Source organism: Myotis nattereri (assembly GCF_964212035.1).
Source record: "Myotis nattereri genome assembly, chromosome: 13".
Taxonomy (NCBI): Eukaryota; Metazoa; Chordata; class Mammalia; order Chiroptera; family Vespertilionidae; genus Myotis; species Myotis nattereri.
Window position 1 is genome coordinate 34,495,231 of NC_138088.1, and position 22,219 is coordinate 34,517,449.

At 38.5% G+C, this 22,219-nt stretch overlaps 1 protein-coding gene across 2 annotated transcripts in view; it reads right to left on the minus strand.

Moving 5' to 3' along the window:
- Window positions 1-946: 946 nt before the first annotated feature.
- Window positions 947-22,219, minus strand: part of RNLS (renalase, FAD dependent amine oxidase) — a 222,669-nt gene continuing 201,396 nt past the window's right edge. For both annotated transcript variants that reach the window (XM_081104301.1, XM_081104300.1), the window contains one exon: window positions 947-1,994. In XM_081104301.1, coding sequence (XP_080960427.1) covers window positions 1,842-1,994 — 153 coding nt within the window. In that variant the 3' untranslated portion in view covers window positions 947-1,841. The remainder of the gene's footprint in view (window positions 1,995-22,219) is intronic.

Below are 22,219 nucleotides of genomic sequence, written 5' to 3' on the forward strand. Positions count from 1 at the left end.
CATTTGATACATTTTTTCTTCCTTATCTGGGCATCAGGGAATTAGCCGGCTCCTATCAGAGATAGATCTAAATGTAAAACGAGTTTTCAAAATGATTAAAATAGCAAAGTAACAATGATCTACATACAGAATTATTGGGGAAACACAGAATGAATAGATATTGAAAGTCATCAGTAGTGGCGCAGGAGAGTTCTGTCCTTATGTATCCCATCCCACCCTTACAATTGTTTTGTTTTTCTCTTCTGTGGAGGATATACATTCATGAGACAAATACAACCTTGTTCTTAAAACTTCAGGATGCGCTCAGTCAAATGGCTCCAGAATAATATTAAAAACAAAATAGTTAATACATTTGAATGACTTTGCTACCATGTTTTAAGGATAAAGCCAAAATAAAGATAATGTTAACCAAATATGGGCCCAAATGATGAAAGAAGTCTCAATGTTTTCATCACATCATACAGAGATCACATTAATTTTCCTTTTTCTTTCTCTGCTTTCAGAAAGAAGTGTCATTAGCTACATGGAGGCATTTCTGCTTCTCATCAGTTGGTTGCTAAAAGGACACAGGTAATCACATTCCATAGGATCACAAAGCCCACTTTTTAGCTATATAAGCAAGTTCTGCCCAGGCCTGTGTATGTGTATGTATGATTAGTGGGCATGTAAGTGTGAAACTTTGGGTTACTACCAAGATAAAGAGTCTGTCATTGAACTATTCTTAGTTTGAAAGAGCACAACAATTTCTTTCCTTTCAAAATCATAAAATAGAACCCACCATTTTGCTTTTCAAATTAGCAACAAGTTGCTTATTTGGAAGGCTGGGGATTAATTTCTCTCAGCCAGCAGGTCACTGGGTTGTCACTGAAGCATGCGACAGCCATTAAGTTGGCAAATATTGAACTATTTGAAGTGCATCTATTTTCTCGTTCAGTACATTTTTTTTGGTTGCATTAAATTCATTAAACTTGACCCAGTCTAAATGCCACAGCACATACTGGATCACACAGACTGGAACAGCAGCAGCCGTAAGAGATAACAAAAGGTAAAGATCAATATGTTTTATCTGTCATAACAAGATTGGAGTTTTTAAGGTTAAAAAGTACTGTGTGACTTGGGAAGTCAAGTTGAATCGGGTTATTTTCTGAAAATTTGAAGAGAGGTTACTTCGTCAGTCAAGTTGCCCTCCAAACGGCGATCCTAGAGACAAGGACAGCTATGACCTACAATTCAGGATCATTTAATAACTTGGGAGAGAAACGAGGAAGAAAATTACACTCTGTTATTCACAGTTTGGAGGGACCTTAAAGTTCAGCAGTTTGCAAAAATATTGAATCAAGGGCATACTTGAAGATTAAAAATGAGCCTGTGATAATGATTATTCTTTATTTGGAAGCAAAAATTTCAAAATGAACTGTTACTTTGAGTTGACAAACTTTTTTGGGATTGGTTAGGTCTACTTTTCCTCCATCAAGGGATAGTCATGGCAACTCAGAAAGGTGAAAAAGGTATAAGATCCAAGGAATTTTTATTCTAGCATGGGTTGTAACTATCAACATTATAAAATTGATTGTTTACCCCATATGAGTAAATAACAAGTGAAGAACAATTTTCCGGTAATTTCTCTGAACAAAACAGACAATAAAACAATCAATAACTGAAAATTGTGAAAGCAAAAACCCAAAGTACATGTAGATGATAAGAATATAGATACTAAATAGACTTACTGGGATGATGACTTCACAAGTTCTATAGATGTCTAGTCACTACGTTGTCTAACTGAAACTAACATAACATTGGGTGTAGCTGTAACTGAAAAATTAAAAGAAAGAATACAGGTACTAAATATGGTTCTTTAAAGTTTCCAGAACACACAGGGCAGAAGCAATGCAGCCATCAAAATTGGAATGAGTGAATCCATCCCCTCCACACACAAGGAGAGGTTTCAGATGAAGAGTCATTTGGCCAGGAGAGTTGGCAGCAGCATTTGTAACCTGGGGAAAAAAAAGTGTGTGGGGTGTAATTACAATTGACATTCTGTGCTCTGTTGTGCTATCCTGTCAACACCCACCTGGGGAAGGCTTCTCCATCTGGAGAAATCAAGATGTCTCAAAGGAGCAACAGGAAACAAAACCAAGACCCCCTATGCTTCCCCCTCATCCAAGTGTTTACAGTGACATCCTTACATGTTTGCATTTTCAATTATTTGATAAGATAATCAGAAGTTCGTTGAACTTTAATATTAGTATCTCATGATATGCCCAATTAGTTGAAAGTACAGTGATTTTTTTTTTTCTAAGAAGGAAATTATAGTCACAGGATCATTCACCGATTATCAAGTTGAAAAATAAAAATTGAATATATTTAGGGTGCACAACTAGATGTTTTGATATGTGTAGACACTGTGAAATAATCACCATAATCAAGCTAATTAGCATATCCATCATCTCATATAGTTACTTTTTTTTTGGTGGCACACTTTATGATCTATCATCTTAGCAGATTTCACGTATACAATACAGTATTGTTAACTATAGTCAGATTCGATCTCCAGGACTGTCATAACTGTAACTGTACCCTTTGACCAACATGTCCCCATTTTCCCGCCCACCAACTCCTAGCAATCACCATTCTACTCTCTGTTTCTATGAGCTTGGCTCTTTTAGATTCCACCTATATGTGAAATCATGCCATAGTATTTAGTATTTGCAATTCCAGAGCCAATAATCTTGAAATCAGCAGAAGAGATCGTTGAGTGGCTAAACGAGAGACACTAGAGGACAGACTCGGGCATTGGGTCAGAGCTTTTATACTCCTGCTTTGGATGGAATTTTAACAAGTCAGATGATTTGATTTGTCAGTGAAGCACTAAGGGAGGAAGAACACTGTTAGGTTTTTATATAAATTAGCAATTTCAGAATGTGAGAACTGATAGTCCAGGGACATTTAGTGAAGGGACAAATAACTCTCTGGCTCCTAATAGGCTCCAAGGGTGCCAGCTTATTAATTTTCCTGTAATCATTAATGTTCACAATAATAGTCCCAATATTCAAGACTCAATTCTAATGTGCACAAAGTATTCATTGTTAGCTCTGCTTGAATGTTCACTGATACCAAATGCTTTACAGGCACACCCCACTGAATTCACACAGCAACCCTATTAGGTGGTTAAACTTATTCTCATTTTATAGATGAGAAAGTTGAGACTCAGAAAGATGGTTGCTTGTCCAAGGACAGAAAGCTAAGAGGTGAACAAAAAGGAATTCTAACAGAGCAGGCTAAATCTGGAACTCACATTTCTAACACTTTTGGAAATATTTGCATAAAGACTAGATTTAAAATGTCCATACTAGCCCTGGATCGTGGTGTTCAGTGGTTAGAGCGTTGGCCCACATACTGAAGGATGATGGGTTGGATCCCTGGCCCAGGTCTGGGTGCCTACAGAAGGCAACCAATCTATGTGTCTCTCTCACATCGATGTTCTTCTCTCTCCCCAGCTTCAACTCTCTAAAAATCAAGGGGAATAATATCCTCAGGTGAGGATTAACAAAAAAATAAGATAAAATGTCCATTACTACTCAAAGCAGTCTATAGATTCACCACAACTCCTATCAAGTACTAATGGTATATTTCACAGTGTGATAGTATAATTTACAAGAAATATATATTTGGTTATTCAGATGATCAACATATATTTTCCATATATATCTTGTCCACAATTCCCAACTCACAGCTCCCCAAACCCTTGGAATTTCTGAAGTGTTGAGAGTGATAAAGTTGCCCCTTGTTATGTTAATGAGGTGACTTTTGGAAAGTCAAAAAATTAAGGATGGGGGCTGGTGCCAGTGGAGCCAATCCTGTGATTAGAGGGCTGGTATTTTCAGTCCTACTAGCCTGCCCCCCAACTACAGGGAGGGGACAGGAGCTGAAGATGGAGTTCAATCATTAGTCTTGCAGGACTAAACTCTTAACCTGTGCAATCTGATGCTACCTCTGGGTAGATGTGTCAGAACTGAATTCCTGGATATCCTGCTGGTGTCTGAGAATTGTTTGTTGGTTTGGGGGGGACCCCCCTCAATGTTGGAATTGGTACCAATTTAGACCTATTTAGAGAGTCACATAGTTTTGTGCATCTGGAAGATTCATATAAATGAAGTAACAACTATAGTCTATATTGGTTCTCAACCTTGGCTGCACATTAGAATCACCTGGGAATCTTTTTAAAATCCTGATTTCAGGATGAGGCCCAGAAATCAGGATTTTAAAAAGATTCCCAGGTGATTCTAATGTGCAGCCAAGGTTGAGAACCACTGATAAACGGATATATACACACACATTTTAATATACGTGTGTCTATGTATAATTTTTAAAATAAAACAAAAATGTGATAGCCACAGCTTTATGGATTCAGAAAATTCATATAAATGGGATAACTCATTTATATGTATTCATATATATATATATATATATATATATATATATATACATATGTGTGTCTATCTATATATAATTTATGCACACACATATAAATCTCCATTTGTGGTCAAGTTTTGATACATTCCAGTTGATATCCCTCTATCGATGAGCCATGGCGCTATTAAACATCACACAAGTATTAAGGAGGAGGGAGTTTAAGGGGGAAAGTTCTGCCCAGGCATGAGTTGGTAATTTATCGGTGCTGTGTAATTTCACCTGATGGGTGGTAAATGCCAGAGGCCAGATCACATGACTGGAAAACTGGGCTACTGATTAGCCAGTCTGCATTTGGGATGAAATCAAACTTGCTGCATTTAGGTGGAATCACCCATTTGCAATTACCCAATGAGGAAAATATGAAAACATGAAGTGTGTGTTGGTAAAGCTCCTTTGCCCGAGTGAAGTAGATAGCCCTGCAGTGGAGAAGCACGTAATTGTCAAAGCCACAATCTCTCACAACAACGCAGCCTTCGGCCAGGCTTCCAGCCACAGTGAGGAACCGCAGCTCCATGACTGTGTTTAAGAGAGATGTCGGGGCTGAAACCCCTTCGAAATCCAGGTTGGATGAAAAGAGCTCTCCCTGCAGAAGCTCATGCTGCGGAAGCTTGCTGCGGGGTTGCTAATGTAACATGTCTATAAACTCAGGTGGTGATGGGACATAAAAATTCAAAGCAGGGAAAGAAGTTTTATTTCTAAACAACTTAAGCCCAACTTCTCTTCACCTGCAGAATAAAATGCAAACTCCTCGGCCCCACCTGGGCAGGCCTTTCATAACCAGATCTTACCTCCATTCAAGCCTCATTTCTTGCCACTTCACTCACATGTCCCATCTACAGTCAAACTAAAGCTCTTCAAACATATCCTTCTTTGTTCCTCTGTGACTCTGAACAAGCCATTCTGCTTGGGGATGTTGTATTGTTCCCTCCTTTTAGCCAAGTAAATTGCTCATCCTTTAAGAACCAATACAAATGTCACCTGCTTTGAGGTCTTCTTGCTCTTCCAGGCAGGGTAAGTGCCTTTTCAGCATGTTATTTATATCCATTATGTGACTTGCTATTTTGCACTGTAATTATGTCTGTGCCTGTCTTCCTTCCTAGACTGCATGCCCCTAAGTGTAGAGACTGTGATGCACTTATCTTTGTATGTAAGGCTGAGATTGGTGGCCAGCCCTTGTTAAGTGTACAATAAATGTTTATTGAGTTAAAAAAAACCCACATAGAATATTATATATATACAGTTGATCAAAAGAAGGTCTTCATAGGGGACGACCTACACAGAAAGTGTTATTCAGAGGCTCCCACAGAGCTGGTAGAAGCTTCAGTGGGAGAGGGATTGTACTTAGAAGGCTCTCAATAATGATGAATGGAAGGCTGTCTTCTTGTCTCTGGTTGTGAACTGCTTTACGTGAAAATCTCACATGTCTCCCATTAAGTTGAACCACACAAACTTCCTGATTCTGTAGGTCAGAAATGGTAAAATATTGTCAATTTTGTATTGTTTAACTTAATAGTTTTTTGTATCATGATTATTAATTGTGAAAGTTCACACACAAAAAAATGTTCCTTTTGTGTGAGAATGAACTTAAAGATGAAAAGAGGGATGCAGACAAGTAGGCTTCAGGGTATTTCCAGAAAATGATAGTTGATAATTAGCAAAAAATTCAGTGACACACGTAACAGTGGGCGTTCTTCCTCCCATACCCATAGCATGCCCGTGGACTGTCAGACCTCTCTATCCATAGAGACCAATCTTCTCGGTTTGGTCTATAGAAGGGCTGTATTTTACGCTGACCACTCCCAGTGGGCCATCCAGCCCTTGATTTGGTTACTAGAACCAACCTTTCCGAAATATGGCACTACGTGATGTTCCAGTGGGCGAGGCAAGGATTAAGGGCTCATAAATTCTAATCCTAGATGTGTAATTTACTTGAAGAGAGATCTTGGACAACCCAGGAACAAATCAGGTTCTTAAGGCTGCATCTCCTCACTTGTGATGGATGTAAATTATACTGCGTTTCACTGAGTCTAAGGCATCATCAATTGGAAGAGGCACTGATATTTTACATACCAAAGAGAGGAAAACAAATGGTGTCAATGTGATCTAAAGCTGTATTTTATACTTATGAGAACTGTTCTTTTTTAAAAATATGTTTTACAGAGAGGAAGGGAGAGAGATAGAGAGTTAGAAATGTCAGATGAGAGAGAAACATTGATCAGCTGCCTCCTGCACCGCCCCCCCCCCCCCAAACTGGGGATGTGCCCGCAACCAAGGTACATGCCCTTGACTGGAATCGAACCTGGGACCCCTCAGTCCACAGGCTGACCCTCTATCCACTGAGCCAAACCGGCTAGGGGGAGAACTGTTCTTTTAAACTTATTTACATGTAGGTCTTTTGCAAACATAAAAAGGAAACAGAAGAGGAATACATTGGCCAAGCCTTTCCAAAAACCTCTTCACATTCAGAGTTTGACTTCCCCGGGACACTCTAACTCAGAGTGTTTGGTGCCCACGCTCCCCCACACGCAGCCTGTCCTCTGTGCGGCCCAGAACCCTGGGAATGCACCATTTCTCACAAGAGGGCTCCACTGAATTGCCCTTTCTGGGGGTTTCTTCAGAGCCACTGACACTTGTTCCATAAGTTCTGATTGTGCACTTTTTCATCCACAAAAGAGAAAAGTTTTCAAGCAGCAACCGGGATTCACATTCTTTTCTCCTTAAAGAATTCATTAATCGCCCTAGCCCAGCCGTGGGCAAACTACGGCCCGCGGGCCGGATCCGGCCCGTTTGAAATGAATAAAACTAAAAAAAAAAAAAGACCGTACCCTTTTATGTAATGATGTTTACTTTGAATTTATATTAGTTCACACAAACACTCCATCCATGCTTTTGTTCCGGCCCTCCGGTCCAGTTTAAGAACCCATTGTGGCCCTCGAGTCAAAAAGTTTGCCCACCCCTGCCCTAGCCAGTTTGGCTCAGTGGATAGAGCGTCGGCATGCGGTCTGAAGGGTCCCTGGTTTGATTCCGGTCAAGGGCACATGCCCAGGTTGTAGGCTCAATCCTTAGTGGGGGGTGTGCAAGAGGCAGCTGATCAATGATTCTCTCTCATCATTGATGTTTCTGTCTCTCCCTCTCCCTTCCTATCTGAAATCAATAAGAATATTTTTTAAAATTCATTAATTTAAATTATCAAGAGGTTTCCATGGTGGTCCCACTATCAGACCAGTAGAATGTGTGAAAAACAGAAGCCTGGCTGTCTTCTGGTATATACCGCCTGGATGGTGGCATCTTATAACTGATGACATATGGCAAGTATTAAAAAGGGAAAGGGGAGGAGTATGATGAGTACTCTATAGTAAATACATAATAGATCAAAAGATAATGAGTGGTAAGATCCTTCAAGGAGGGCATTTTCTGGTAATAGCATTTGGTGTCAGGATTTCTAAGATCTTTAGATTGCTGGCTTAAACCTTCCATTTTTTGCAGTTCAACCAAATGAGCAACCTCAGGTGAAACTGACAGAGATAGACTGGTTATCAGAGAATCAATTTGTTCATTTACAAAGGTAAATGTACCGATTCCAGAACCAAGTCTGGTTGCCTTCCCAGACCATTCATCGTAGTAGGCAAATTTCCTCAACTGTGTCATAGATTAGAGGGGTGACACACGTTCGGCAACTCCTGACAGACATCACTAATCAATTGTGGCATTCTTCCCCACTGAGCCCAGAAGTGGCCTCAGCATCCTCCTCACTTCACTGCTTCAGGCAGCCACTACCAGTCAATTGCAGTTGGCACTTGAGAGAAATCCTATATACCAATCCTGGGTTAGAAGATTGCAGAGCAAACACGAAATTAGAAATAAGGGAATTAAGTATTCTTTGCTGTTTTTTTTTTTTTTCCCCCATTAAGCCAGGATAGTCTGATACATTCATTATCTTTCTCCAACCAGAGTCATGTCAATGCAAAGAATTAGGATCACATCAGGAGTCATTTCCTCCAGATGATGCTGAGTAACCTTCTAATAACCTCTCCCCAGATCACTGCCCTTCCCCTCCATCGGTTATATCGGGGGGCTTTGACTGCCATGTGAAAATAAAAATACAGGTATTCTGGCTACAACCATAGTTCTACAAAATTGCATACCAAAAATATCAGGGCTTGTGAGAAAAACAGAGTTGGGGCAGATGACTCAAAACGTAGGGAACTTTGAACCAAGCATTAACAAAAACAACAAACATCATGGTAGAGTGGGGAGCACAGTTAACATTCTCCCAACCTCTGCCTCTAGCTACTAGTACATGCTGCATCCTTTGCAGCCTAACCCCTGGGGCTCCTATTTCCTCCTTTGAGATGTAGGTTCTGGGGGCAGTTGCTTTTAAAAGAGACTATTTTGATCTGCATTAAAAATATGATCCAGGATGTAGCCTTCTTCATCAATCTGTTGTTTTAGCAAAGGGGAAATGTCTTTGTGGGTTTTTTTTCATCAGCACTTGCACCTTTGCTGACGAACTTCACATGATGGAAAACCCAGGGTTTCTTAAGGCCACTGAAACAGTCGCTATTTTCACTAAAGGAAGGCATCTCTGGACATTTTCAGGTTTTTTGGTTTTGTTTTGTTTTGTTTTTGTGTTTTACTTGCTGAGGCTTTATCTCTGCTGGTGAGAAAACTCAACCTGATCACTTGAAAACACAAACATGTGTGAAACCAATATAATTCCTCCATAATACTGATCTATTTCTCATCTGCATTTGAGATCATTCACATTGAAAAGCCAGTGAGCCCAAGGTGTTGTAAAAGACTGTAGGTAATTTTACTGCTTTCTAATATTCCATTACATTCCCAAGGGTCACTTTAATTAGTCTTGAGTATGCCTGAGTCTGGAAAGCAGATGGAGATGTCCAAGCCATCGCTTGTGCTTTTGAGACTCACACAGCATCTTTTTTAAAGAAATTCATTTATTTTTATCAATTTCAGTGTCTGAGGGTGACTCTTTAAATCTTAATGTCTCTTAGTTGCACACTAGCTTGATTGGAGCAAACTCTGAGTAATAATCTCCTTACACTGGCATTTCCCTGCCCGTTGTGCGTGTGAGGTACCGACCACACTGGCAGTGTGAATAGCTAGGAAGGCTGTGATGGTATGGAGCTGAATCATCCATTTCCTCACTGCCTCTATTCTGCTGCCAGTGTAAACCTGAAACCATGCCATGGAACATAAACAGCAGAAATTGAATATTTGGTTAACTTATTCTTTTATAGCCCCTATGCAGAGCTCGAAGGAAGTGGTTCCCAAAAGTCAATCTATGGCAAGAAGAGAAAAAATAAGGAGAATTATGAGCTTTTTTATAGGGCTAAATGTCTTCTATTTATAAATTTCCTCTGAAGTTATGTCTTCACTATTTTTTGTTGTTATTCTTTTCATTAAATTCTTGTAGCTGTGTTTTGCTTTTTAAATTCATAACTGCAGAATAAAATGATAGCAATATTATATCAGTGTAGAGAGATTTTACTGGTCCATGAAATAAAAATGCTTCGAACCACTGCACTGGGACAAGGCGCTTGACATGGCTGAGAGCAAAGTCTTTGTCAGTCTGATGAGTGTTTTCCATAAAGACAGGGTGTAGGTGGGGCAGCAAAGGCTGGCTTTAAAAACCCATCAGTTAGCTCAGGTAACACTGGACAACCTTAGTTTGGATTTGGTTGAGTGAATGAATAATTTTTAAAAGCAGAATAAAATCTTGTATAAAACTTACTACCCAAAAACATGCACAACCTCTCTTCTGTGCAAATATTAAGGCAGTAATCATAAAAGATGTGGTGAAAAATAGGGATTTGGGGGGTAAGACTTAATTAAATGTGTAATAAATACCTACCTTCAAATTCATGTACCTAGAGGGTAAACGTGGCTTTATGGATTCTCTGTAAACATTTCATTCTTACCTTATCCCTGAGGCATCTATCATATGCCTGCTTTTGAAAACAAGGAGAAATGTAAGTAAATGAAGGAGAGGTCAGAATTTATGCTGATGCCAAAGGAAGTATTTGTTTGCATATTTATAGATGGGGAACTAGTCCAAGCACTTTGAATAAGATGGGACTTCAATAGATAATTGGATAAAGAAGATGCGGTACATACATACAATGGAATACTACTCAGCCATAAGAAAAGATGAAATACTGCCATTAGTGACAACATGGATGGATCTTGAAATAAGTCAGATGAAAAAAAGTGAAGAACCATGTGATTTTACTCATATGTGGGCTATAAACTGAAAGCAACAAACAAAAAAACAAGGCAAACAAACAAAAACTCAGACGCAGACAACAGTATGGTGGTTACCAGAGAGAAGGGGTGTGTGGCGGGGAGGGGAGATAGTAAAGGATAATGGGAGACAAATAGGTAGTGACAGACGGAGATTTGACTTTGAGTGGTGAACACACATACAATATACAGATGATGTATTATAGAATTTTATTAACCAATGTCAGTTCAATAAACTTAATAAAAATTTTAAAAATTTAAAAAAGAAAAAGATGGGACTTTACTATTATATCAATAGTGAAAAATACTATCTACCCCTAAGCAAATTTCCATGGTACAGGAAAGGAAGACCTGAGAAATGAAAGTTGAATATAAACTTTTTCTTTTAAGAGTACAAAATGTTTTCTATTGGTTAAATTAAAAAATGTAACGTTCCTATTTCTTTCTTTTATTTTTAAAAAATCTTTCTGGAATTTGATGCAAATGCAATAAAAGGTTGCTGCTCCCTCTTCACTTAACTCACCGCATTGCATACAGTAAGAGATATTGGATGTTTAAAAGCCTTCATGAGAAAGCTATGAGGGTTGTGTCTTATTCATTTTTGTATTCCCAGCATAGTTAATGCTGAATGTTTGCTCAAAGAATGTGTTCACATGGACCAAAACAACAACAACCACAACACAACTTCAAACTTTTGAAAGTTTCAAATTCTCAGTGTTCAAATGGTCTTTAAATGCAGTGGAACTTTTTTTTCTTTATGAAAATAATTTACTTTGGTTTATCAGTCTCTAAATTTTTCTTTTTCTTTCTGAATTGCCAAGTTTATCACACGTGACACCTCGCCATTTTAACCCAGTTCTTTTAGGTGCACTCTCCTGGGGATATCTAGACCCATATCCCTTGCTCTGACACTTATGTCATCACTCCTGGAAAGCTGAATTTTCTGCCTGTAGCTCACCCTTTGTAGACTGCAGGCAAAAGCACCAGGAATATTGGAATCACCCTGAATTTCAAATAGGAAGTGAAGATAGTTTCTTACTCAGATAGTTCACCCTCATCTCATAAAATGCCATTGTAAAGAATACCTTGAAAAGTGTGTAACATTTAATTAAATGAATGTGTATGTGTGTCTATGTATATGTATGATAAGATATACAGATTTTTGTCCTTATTTTGAAAAATGGGGAGGCCACAGTGACATAGTCCATGTTATTTCCAAAGCTATGGCGAAGCTGCAGTAAACATGCACAGACAAAAAGTTTAAATAGTCACTTAAATAATTTTTTTCTCTGGGAGGTGGTAAATACAAAGCTATAGGTGTCAGAGAGAAACAAAAACCATTTTTCTGGGTGACCTAGCTAATTTATGATGTCTCTATCTTTTTAAAATTTTTTCTTAGAATAGTCAACTCTCTATGCTCAGATTTTTGTGGCATAGCCAGAAATCATGTATACATGATTTGGAAATCATATATATATATACATATACACACACATATACATATATATGTATATATGTATACATATACACACACATACATACATGGTATGGAGCTGAATCATCCATTTCCTCACTGCCTCTAGTCTGCTGCCAGTGTAAACCTGAAACCATGCCATGGAACATAAGCAGCAGAAATGAATATTTGGTTAACTTATTAGGAAAAGTGATAATAAGGATTATTTATTAACCATACATTGCTTATTATGAAGATAAGTGATTCTCAAAGCTGGGATAATAATGATAAATTGGGGGCATTGATTTTTACCATTTAATCTATTTTAGGTATATTTCCTTAAAAATATTGTACATCTTTTGGCCACTGGTATTTGAGACTCTCAGTCCTATATTATGTTACAGTACTTAATATTCATAAAAAGCTTTCTCAACACTGCGTGTTTTTCTGCAGAGATGGTACATTTTTAATTGGTTCCTATGTGTTATGTTCATCATCTCATCTTGCCTCTGTTCTACTCATCTCTCCAGTGTTCAATTATATTTAATGGTGATTTCATAAACTCATTTCTTTGTTGTGCGTTAGGGAAAGGTTTGCTTGTATTGTGGGTTCCTGCTACAGAGAGAGCTCTGTCTCTGATACTATGAAGAGCTGCTATAAAATTACTATTGGTTGGAATATCCTAGGTGTGAAGAAAGTGATGTGGTTTGGTCAATTCTCAGTGGAGCTTTTCACTTTATTGGTGTTTGTCTATTCTATTTGAATAAACCATTGGGTAGATGCAGGCTGAATGTGCCACAAATCACTTATATGATCCATGTAGCAGCTTTAGTGGGCTTGAACTGCAAAACACATACTTGGCTGAAATTGTATATTCAGTTGCTGAAGTCTATATTGAATCCGTTTAGATCTAGTCTATCTTTTAAACATTGGAGCAGTCTATTTTGATGAGGATTTGTTCAGGACAAGCACACAATAAAGAAAGAGATACTGTTTCCTCTAGTGCTATTGCAGTAATAATGGACAAAACAATAGTTGTATTACATTTCCCTGTAGGGTTTTTAATTTAATAGAAAATAGCTCAGTCCTTCAGCAAGTTTTAGTATACTCACTCATTAACCCCTCAAATATCTGTTGTGTTCCCAGTAGTTGCCAAGCACTGTGTAAGGTGCGACCAGTCACCAGCCACAAGGTGATTTAACAGGCTGGAATCCTTTTCTTTCCATCTAAATGTAAGTGTTGCATAACAGTCTCTCAAATAACCCAACTGTTTGGGATCCTAAGATGCAGAGGGCAAAATATGCTTTTGATTGTGAGTCTAGAAATAATCCCGAATTCATCTTTCCTACTCAACTGAGCCTAACACGCCTTTCCCTATTTCATAGCTGCTTAACTTCCCACTAATTCTACCTTTCTTCATTCCTTCTCCCATTCCCTTTCTCTTCTTGACGACCCAGAAGCATGGTCATTATTTCTTTCTGGTTCTCATTCACGTTGAACGAGCCTAACAGCTTTTTCTTTGGGATGTGCAATTATGGCAGAAAGATTGCAACCATTTTGATCTTCAGGTTTAGAAACAACCTTCCTTCTACTTTTTTTTTTTTTAAATATATTTTATTGATTCTTTTACAGAGAGGAAGGGAGAGAGCTAGAGAGCTAGAAACATCGATCAGCTGCCTCCTGCACATCTCCTACTGGGGATGTGCCCGCAACCCAGGCACATGCCCCTGCCCAGAATCGAACCTGGGACCCCTCAGTCCGCAAGCCGACGCTCTATCCACTGAGCCAAACAGGTTTCGGCAATCCTTCTACTTTTAATACTGGGAAGTAAAAGGGTCAATGCATGTGCGCCTCAGAGAGACAATAATGGAGGATACAAAACAAGTGGTTTTAAGTCAGCTTAACTGAGGAGTAATTTATAATACAGTAAAAGTCACCCTATGTGTACTGTTCCATAAGTTTTGCCAAAGTACACAGTTGTGTTAACTACCACTATAAGCAACATAGAGAACATTTCCATCAACACCCCTGCCCTTCCCGCAAATTCCCCTTGCCTTTTTGTAATTAATTCTCTTCTCCCAATCACAACTCCTGGCAGCCACGGATCAGTTTTCTGTCCCTATTCCAGAAAGCCATATAAATAGAATAATACAATACGTCGTCTTTGAGTCTGGCTTCTTTCACTTAGATAATGCTTCTGAGATTCATTCACTCCTGCTATTACTAGTTCGTTTCATTTTATCACTGAGTAGTTTTCATTTATGGATGTACAATAGTCTGTTCATTTACCAGGGGATGAATATTCAGGATATTTCCAGTTTGGGGCAATTGTTAATAAAGCTGCTGTGAACATTTGCAAATAGAACTTTATGTGGATACAGGTCTTTATTTCTCTTGGGTAAATCCCTCAGAGGAAGGTGGCTGGGTCGTATGGTAAGTGTATATTATATTAAATTTTTTAATAAACTACAAAACTCTTTCCCCAAGGGGCTCTGCCATGTGACAATTTCAGTGACGTGTGACAATTTCAGTTGCTATGCATCTTCACCGGTATTTGATATCTTTAGAGTCTTTAATTTGAGGTATTCCAGTAGGTATGTTGTGGTATCTCATTGTAGTTTTAATTTACAATTTCCTAAAATCCAAGGATGGTCAACATTTGTACAGCCATCCACATCTTTTCTTTATTTTGTGTTAAAATACACATAACACCAAACTTTCCATTACTAATAGCCACTGGCAAAGACTTATCTGCTTTCTGACTCCATAAATTTGCCTATTCTGGATAGTTCATGTAAATGGAATCATTCAAGAAACCAGCCTTTGTGTCTGGTTTCTTTCACGTAGCATAATGTTTTCAAGGTTCATCCATGTCATAGCATGTATCAGTACTTCACTGCTTTTTTTGTTGTTGTTCTTCAAATGTTTAATATGTGCATTTCTATATAATTTCCCATGAGTCTTGTTATTAGACATATGTTGAACACACTTCCCATATAATGATTGATTCTTAAAAACTGAGGTTGCCAGCACCCGTTTGGCTCAGTGGATAGAGCGTCAGCCTGTGGAATGAAAGGGCCCAGGTTCGATTCCGGTCAAGGGCATGTGCCTTGGTTGCGGGCACATCCCCAGTGGGACATGTGCAGGAGGCAGCTGATCAATGTTTCTCTCTCATCGATGTTTCTAGCTCTCTATCCCTCTCCCTTCCTCTCTGTAAAAAATCAATAAAATATATTTAAACAAACAAAACAAAACAAAAAAACTGAGGTTAATTCCTTTCTTTTTAAGGCTGAATAATATTCCATTTCATGGATATACCACATTTTATTTATCCCTTCATCAGTTGATGGACAAATAGTTCTTTTCTACCTTTGGCTATTGTGAATAGTGCTGCTATAAATATTTGTGTACACATTTTTTGGTTGAACATGTTTTCAATGCTTTTGGGTATATAGGAGTGGGATAGCTTGGTAATGTAATTCTGTTTAACTTATAGAGAAACTGTCAAACTGTTTACTACAGTGTCTGAATCATTTTATATTTCCAACAAGGTACAAGAATTCCAATTTCTTCGCATCCTCAACTGCACTTGTTCTTTTCTTTCTTCTTTTTTTTAGTGATAGCCATCCTAGTGGGTGTGAAATGTTATCTCATTGTGGTTTTAATTTGAAATTTCCTAATGCTTAATGACATAGGACATCTTTTTGTGTGCTTATTGACTATTTGCACCTCTTCTTTGGAGAAATGTCTATTCAAGTCCTTTGCCCATTTAAAAAAATGTTAAATACGCTGTACACCTGAAACCAATATAAAATAATATTGAAAGTAAAATGTAATTGAAAAATAAAAATATAAAGTACTCTTTCAAATATTTTGCCCATTTTTAATGATTGGGCCATTTTTTTCTTACTACTGATTTGTGAGAGTTCTTTATATATTCTTGATACCAGTCTTTTATCAGATATATGTTTTTGCAAACATTTTTTCTAAGTCTGTGGCTTGTCTTTTCATTTGCTGAACAATGTCTTAACAAAACATTGTTTTTAATTTTAATCAAGCCCAATTGATCAATTATTTTATGGCCTGTGGTTTTTTGTGTCCTATCTAAGAAATGTTTGCCAAACCCACGAGCACAAAGAGTTTCTCCTAGGTTTTCATCTGGAGGATTTATAGTTTAAGGTTTTCCATTTAGGCCTATGTTTAGTTAATTTTTGTATATTGTGTGCAACATGGGCTTCTGAATCTTAAGTGACATGTTCCAATTTCTATTTTGGAAATAATGTTAAGCAGAACATTCAACATAAACCCATTTCCTCACTTAAAGCAAAGATAGCAATATTTACTTCCTAACATGTCAGAATTGTTGTGAGGATCAAATGAAAAAAAGCATAAAAGTGTTTTCTAAGCTGAAAGTATACATGTTAACTATTATTATTTCTAGCTGACAGCAGCAAAAGTGATAGTATGAGAATGTGTCATACGTGGGAGAAAGCCAGAACTCAAACAATTACCAGCAGTAGAGTGAGGTGTTTAAAAACACTAGCTTTTAAATAGACCTGTGCTTGAATTCCAGTTTTGCCACTTCCTGGTGGGAGAACCTCACACAAGCTACTGAGCTCTCTAATTCTCAACTTTCTCACCCATGCAATGGTGAAGGAGTATAAACTCCATTGCATGGTTGGAGAATGAAGGGAATTGCCTACAAAGCTCAGTGAGCTACACAGAGTAGGGGATTAATAAATGGCATTTTTAAGAGAGATAATATGTGTGTGTGTGTGTGTATAGATAGATATAGACACACTCTAATAAAATGATGATGTAGACTGTCATGGTTTATAGAAGTGCTATAACAGATAATGGCAAAGACCAAGGTGAAGAGAAAGAATGTACCTTGAATTCTTCTGCTTCTGGGAAAATACATGTGTTGGTGGAACATCATTCCAACATCATTACCTTTGCCTCTCTGACTTCTTGTAGAATTTAGCTCAAGGGACATCTTCTTTTAGAAAGCTATTTATAACCACTTCCTCTGAAATCTGCTCTTTGTTCACATGGTACGTCATGCATACCTTTCTTATCACAAACTACACCATAACTTGATTATCTGTTTAGTGGTTGGCCTTGCTGATTAGATGGAAAACTCCTTGAAGGAAGAAACTGTCTCTGAGTCTTTAGAATCCAGTAATGTCTGGCACATAGTAGGACCTTAATACCTGGGTGTTACATGAAATGATGACTATATATTATTACTTTCTAATGTGGGTATAGATGGCTTTTGTCAACTAAACTTTTTCCATTTGCTAGGTTTATGTCATAACACTGATCTCTACCCTAAGTAGACCAAATAAACTTAACTTTTATGTAATAGTGATAGAAAAGAGCCTATTTCTCTTATGGTGTCCATGCCCATAGAATAACATCCATCACCCAGTTTTAAGTAGTAATATTGGGTGCAGGTGAGTATATGTAACATTGTTCAGGAAAGGCAACACAGACTCCTTTTTAAAGTTTTCTGTAAAGTAGTGCTGTTCACAGTAATTAGTTCTTCTGAATAAGTGTGATGCTGACTACATGGCAGAGTAAGTCCCACGAGTACTTGAGTAAAATAATCTAATTAAACATATATGTGTTAAAACATTTAATACCTCACATTATATGGGATTTTGTGAAAAGGGGAAATATCTCCCCATAAAACCTCAATGAAACTATGACTGTACATCTTTAATTCAATGATCAGCCTTTCTCAGCTGATGATCTCATACATATGTAGCTACCTCATAACAAGCTGAAGTAACTAGTTAATTATGTGCTAGTGACAAAGAGGCGGGAGATTACTCAATGGTCTGCGTAGGACTGACACCTGTTAGAGTTCCTGCTGTTGATGGATTGGGTCATACCATGGTCCACTGATCCCAAAAGGCCTGTTTGGCTCTTCCTAGTTTACTCCAAACTTATAGCACATAGACTGCTCATGGCCATAATTTCATGCCAGGAAATGTTGACTCATGGCATAAATGTGCTAAATTTGCCAAACACTGGAAAATGTGCAAGTTAGTTTAGGGAAGAATGTCAAGAAGCTGTGAAAAATCTATAAGCTTCAAAAAAACTCAAGTGAGAAGAGTTGCTTGTATCCACAGGGATCCACCATTTTTATCTTACTTTGTTCTTATATTACTCAACAGTCCCTGTGGTATGAGTAAGTGTCATAGCTTCTGGCATTGAATCAGTCTTTTGAAACATCCCTGTCCAGAACTATCTGCATATGTAAAACAGAGAGAAGAGAAGAGCGAGAAACTAAGAAGAGAAGGGTATGAAAAAAGAAAAAAATGGGGCAGCATGAGGGCATGAAGAGAGTTAATCAATGAAAGGGAGCAAGGGACATAGAGCTAAGCTCCTGACTAAGAAAGGGCCGTGGAAGCACCTTCACCTGCCACCTTTCCTCCTCATCCTCTTGTTCCCACTACTTGGTGACACTTACTGAAAACTCGCTTTGTTCTAGTGTCTGCAGGAAATGTTTTCTTCCGTGTTCTCTCATTCGTTTGAACCACTAACCCTCCAGGTAGGTTCAGTTGTTACCATTTATAGCTTAGGCCCCTGAGGCTTAGAGCTGCCATCTAGCTTGCTCAAAGGCATACGGAGAGCCAAGGTTTGAACCAAAGTCTGTCTAACTCCAAAGTCCAAGATCATAATCACAGCACATTATTAAAAATCCAGGAATTATAAACACAAATGTGGGAGAAAAGTCATAGGACTAGTGGCAGAATGACCAAAAAAAGCATGATTTTATTGCAGAAACACACTACTAAACAACATAACAAATGTACTTAAACTCAAAAACACATTGATTATTTTCTTTCAAATACTTATCCTAGAAGACCATATATTGAAATCCATAACGATGCACTGGCCAATGTCTCTTAGGGGTACCAGCTTTGAACTGCTTTTAGATTCAGCCTACGAGTCACATTAAAACAGATGAACACAAACAGCTGTATTTCTTTAGTTGTAGCTATAAAAGCATTTTTTAAAAAATTGTCAAAGTTGACCGTCCATTTCATTAAAAAGGTTTAAATCCAAATGACTTTGATTGGTTCAGATTGCAACCATCCGATCCAACTGATAATATGCGGAAGAATGCATGTCAGGCTCTGAAAGAGAAGCCCCTTTCCTTTGAAAAAGGCAAAGTTTTACTTGTCTAAGGAGAAAATAAAAAGGATAGAGTCAAAAGTGGAGCATGTGAATGGGAGGCTGAAGAGAGAAAAGATAGAAAAAGAGATGAGCCACATGGCTGATTGTCAGAGTAAACTGTGTGGGGAATTCCTAAGGGTGCAAATAAATTTGAGGGAGCTTCCAGAGGGGGATATACAGCGAAGGAGAACAGAGACTTAACACTTACTCCTGAGGATGAAATATTTTCAATGTTCTTTAAAGTTCTATAAAACATGCTAGTAGAAATTTGAATTACTTTACATTCCTTTTGTTTGGTGAATTGTGTTTCTTTGCAACACAAGACTGGGACATAGTAAGCCCTTGATTTATTGAGGTGATAGTAAAAAGACTTTCACAGCAGGTGTCATTAATGCTGTGTTTATGGGAGGACTTTAGGTTGCTTATAAAGCCTCATAATTATATGCAATGTTGTGTTTATATGTACTTGCATATTTTGAAATAATGACAATTTTCATGTTTATAGCTTTTATCAGATTCATAAAGAGTTCATGATCCTTCTTCTTAAAAAAAAAATATGAAAAGACTACCTTTGGGGAGAAAGTACAGGCTCAGGGCAAAAGACCAAATGAGGAAATGTAACTATAGAAGATAACTGAGTTCTAATTCTATCACACAAGCTTAATATGCTGGTCCAAATCTATTTAGTTGGCAAAAGGTACCAATGTATTCCTTTGCTACCTCCCTCTCCTCTTTCTTATCCCCCTAAATTCCCCTCCTGTTCTCCTTATTGTTATTTTTTTAAACCTTTGTATATTAGTTTCTCCTAAGCATATAGTTACCTCAGAATTTCCTTTTTTTAAAAAATATATTTTTATTGATTTCAGAGAGGAAGGGAGAGGGATAGAGAAATAGAAACACTAATGAGAGAGAATTGTTGATTGGCTGCCTCCTGCACACCCCCTACTGGGGGGAGGGGATTGAGCCTGCAGCCCGGGCATGTGCCCTTGGCCGGAATCGAACCTGGGACTCTTCAGTCCACAGGCCGACGGTCTATCCACTGAGAAAAACCGACTAAGGGCTCTCCTTACTATTTAAAAATACATTTGGTAATAACAAAAAATAATAATAATCCATTTGTGTGCAAATAAAGTGAAGAAAATGGCCACTGATGGGGAAAATTAAAATTTCAAGCAAATCAGACATATCTTATAGTTTGAGAGAGCATCATGATAGACCCTGAAACAGAGGAGAGCACAGCAAGTAGTAGTGGTGAGAATAGTAAGATTATCAAACTGATTACATGTCCCCATCAAGGTACAAGGAAAGGCATCTTCAGTTATTACTCTTCCGCTGAAAAGATGAATATAGCATACTAGTTACAGAAACCCTAATTCAATGTTTCACAGCCCAGGTATCGAGCTATATTAACTGGATAAACATTTAAATTATGGAGGGCAAATAGCTGCAAAAGGGAGGAACCGAGAACCACGGAAGATCTGCCATCGCTTTGCTAAGTTTGTTTGCACCACCTACTCAAGTGTTTTATTCAAACCCCAAATGGGATGCACAGAGCAGCTCCCACGTCTTTCCAACACGCCTTCTTTCCTCGTCTGCCTTTTTCCTCCTTGATGAGCAGCACCCACAAGAATGCACCGTTATCTTACTCAAGACAAAAACATTTCATTTAGTGTTTTAGGAGAGGCCTTCAGCAACCCTCTAGGGCTCTATGAGCAGAGTACCAGCCATGTCTCAGGCATTCATTACATGCTTATTTAATAAATGAGAAAAGAATAAAAATCTTTCACCTTCCTGCTGCCAATGTGGTGTGTGATTTTAGAGGCAACCCTGGGAGAACAACATGGGAAAACAAGAAATTGCCTCCCCTGCCCCACACAACACTCCCTGGTTTTTTTCTGACAGCACTCACTTCCTTTCAGTGCCTTGAGCCTTAAAGGACTGATGCTCTTCTCATAAAGGGTAATGGGGAAAGTAGCCTAGATTATCCAGGTGAGCCCAATGTGGGAAAGTAGCCTCGATTATCCAGGTGAGCCCAATGTAATCACAGGGGTCCTTAAAGAATGTGTGAGGCAGAAGAACAGGTCAGAGTGAAAAGGACTTTACCCACTTTGCTGGCTCTGAAGATGGCGGAAGGGGCTCCAGCCGAGGACTGTGGGCAGCTGCTAGAAAATGTAAAAGGCAAGAACATGGATTCTCTCCTAGAAGCTGCACCAGAAGAAGCACAGCCCTGCCAACACCTTGATTTCAGTGAGACCCACCTTGAACTTCTGAACTCCAGAACTGTAAGATAATACATTTATGTTGTTTTAAGCTATGGAATTTGTGGTGATAGGAAATGGGGTCTGTGAAGAGGAAACACAGAGTCAGAGAGAAAAAGTGAAGGACTCGAGAGACAAATGGATGGGTGGGTTTTGTCATTACTAGCCAATGGGGCTACGGGAATTTTGTTCATCCTCCCTGGCTTTGTTTTTCTCAGTGGTGTAGTGGTTAAAACTAGTAACCTCTCGGGCTACTTTGATATGCTAAGTGAGAACACATCTTAGAATTGCCCAGCTCCAGGTCTGCCACACTGTGGGTGCTCATCACTGCAACCTCCCTTTCTCTTCTTCTCCCAACCAACCCAGCAGTGTAGGGATCACACAAAAAAAGAGAAAACAAAAATGAATGTAGATAAAAAGTTAAGTCTGAGGGGTGTAGAAACGAGGGGTATCCCACCACTGCCTGAAGTATGGGATAGCAGTTCTGTGCTCTGTCTAGGATTTCATAAAATGAGGGTTTAAAGGTGTGTGTGTGTGTGTGAGAGAGAGAGAGAGAGAGAGAGAGAGAGAGAGAGAGAGAGAG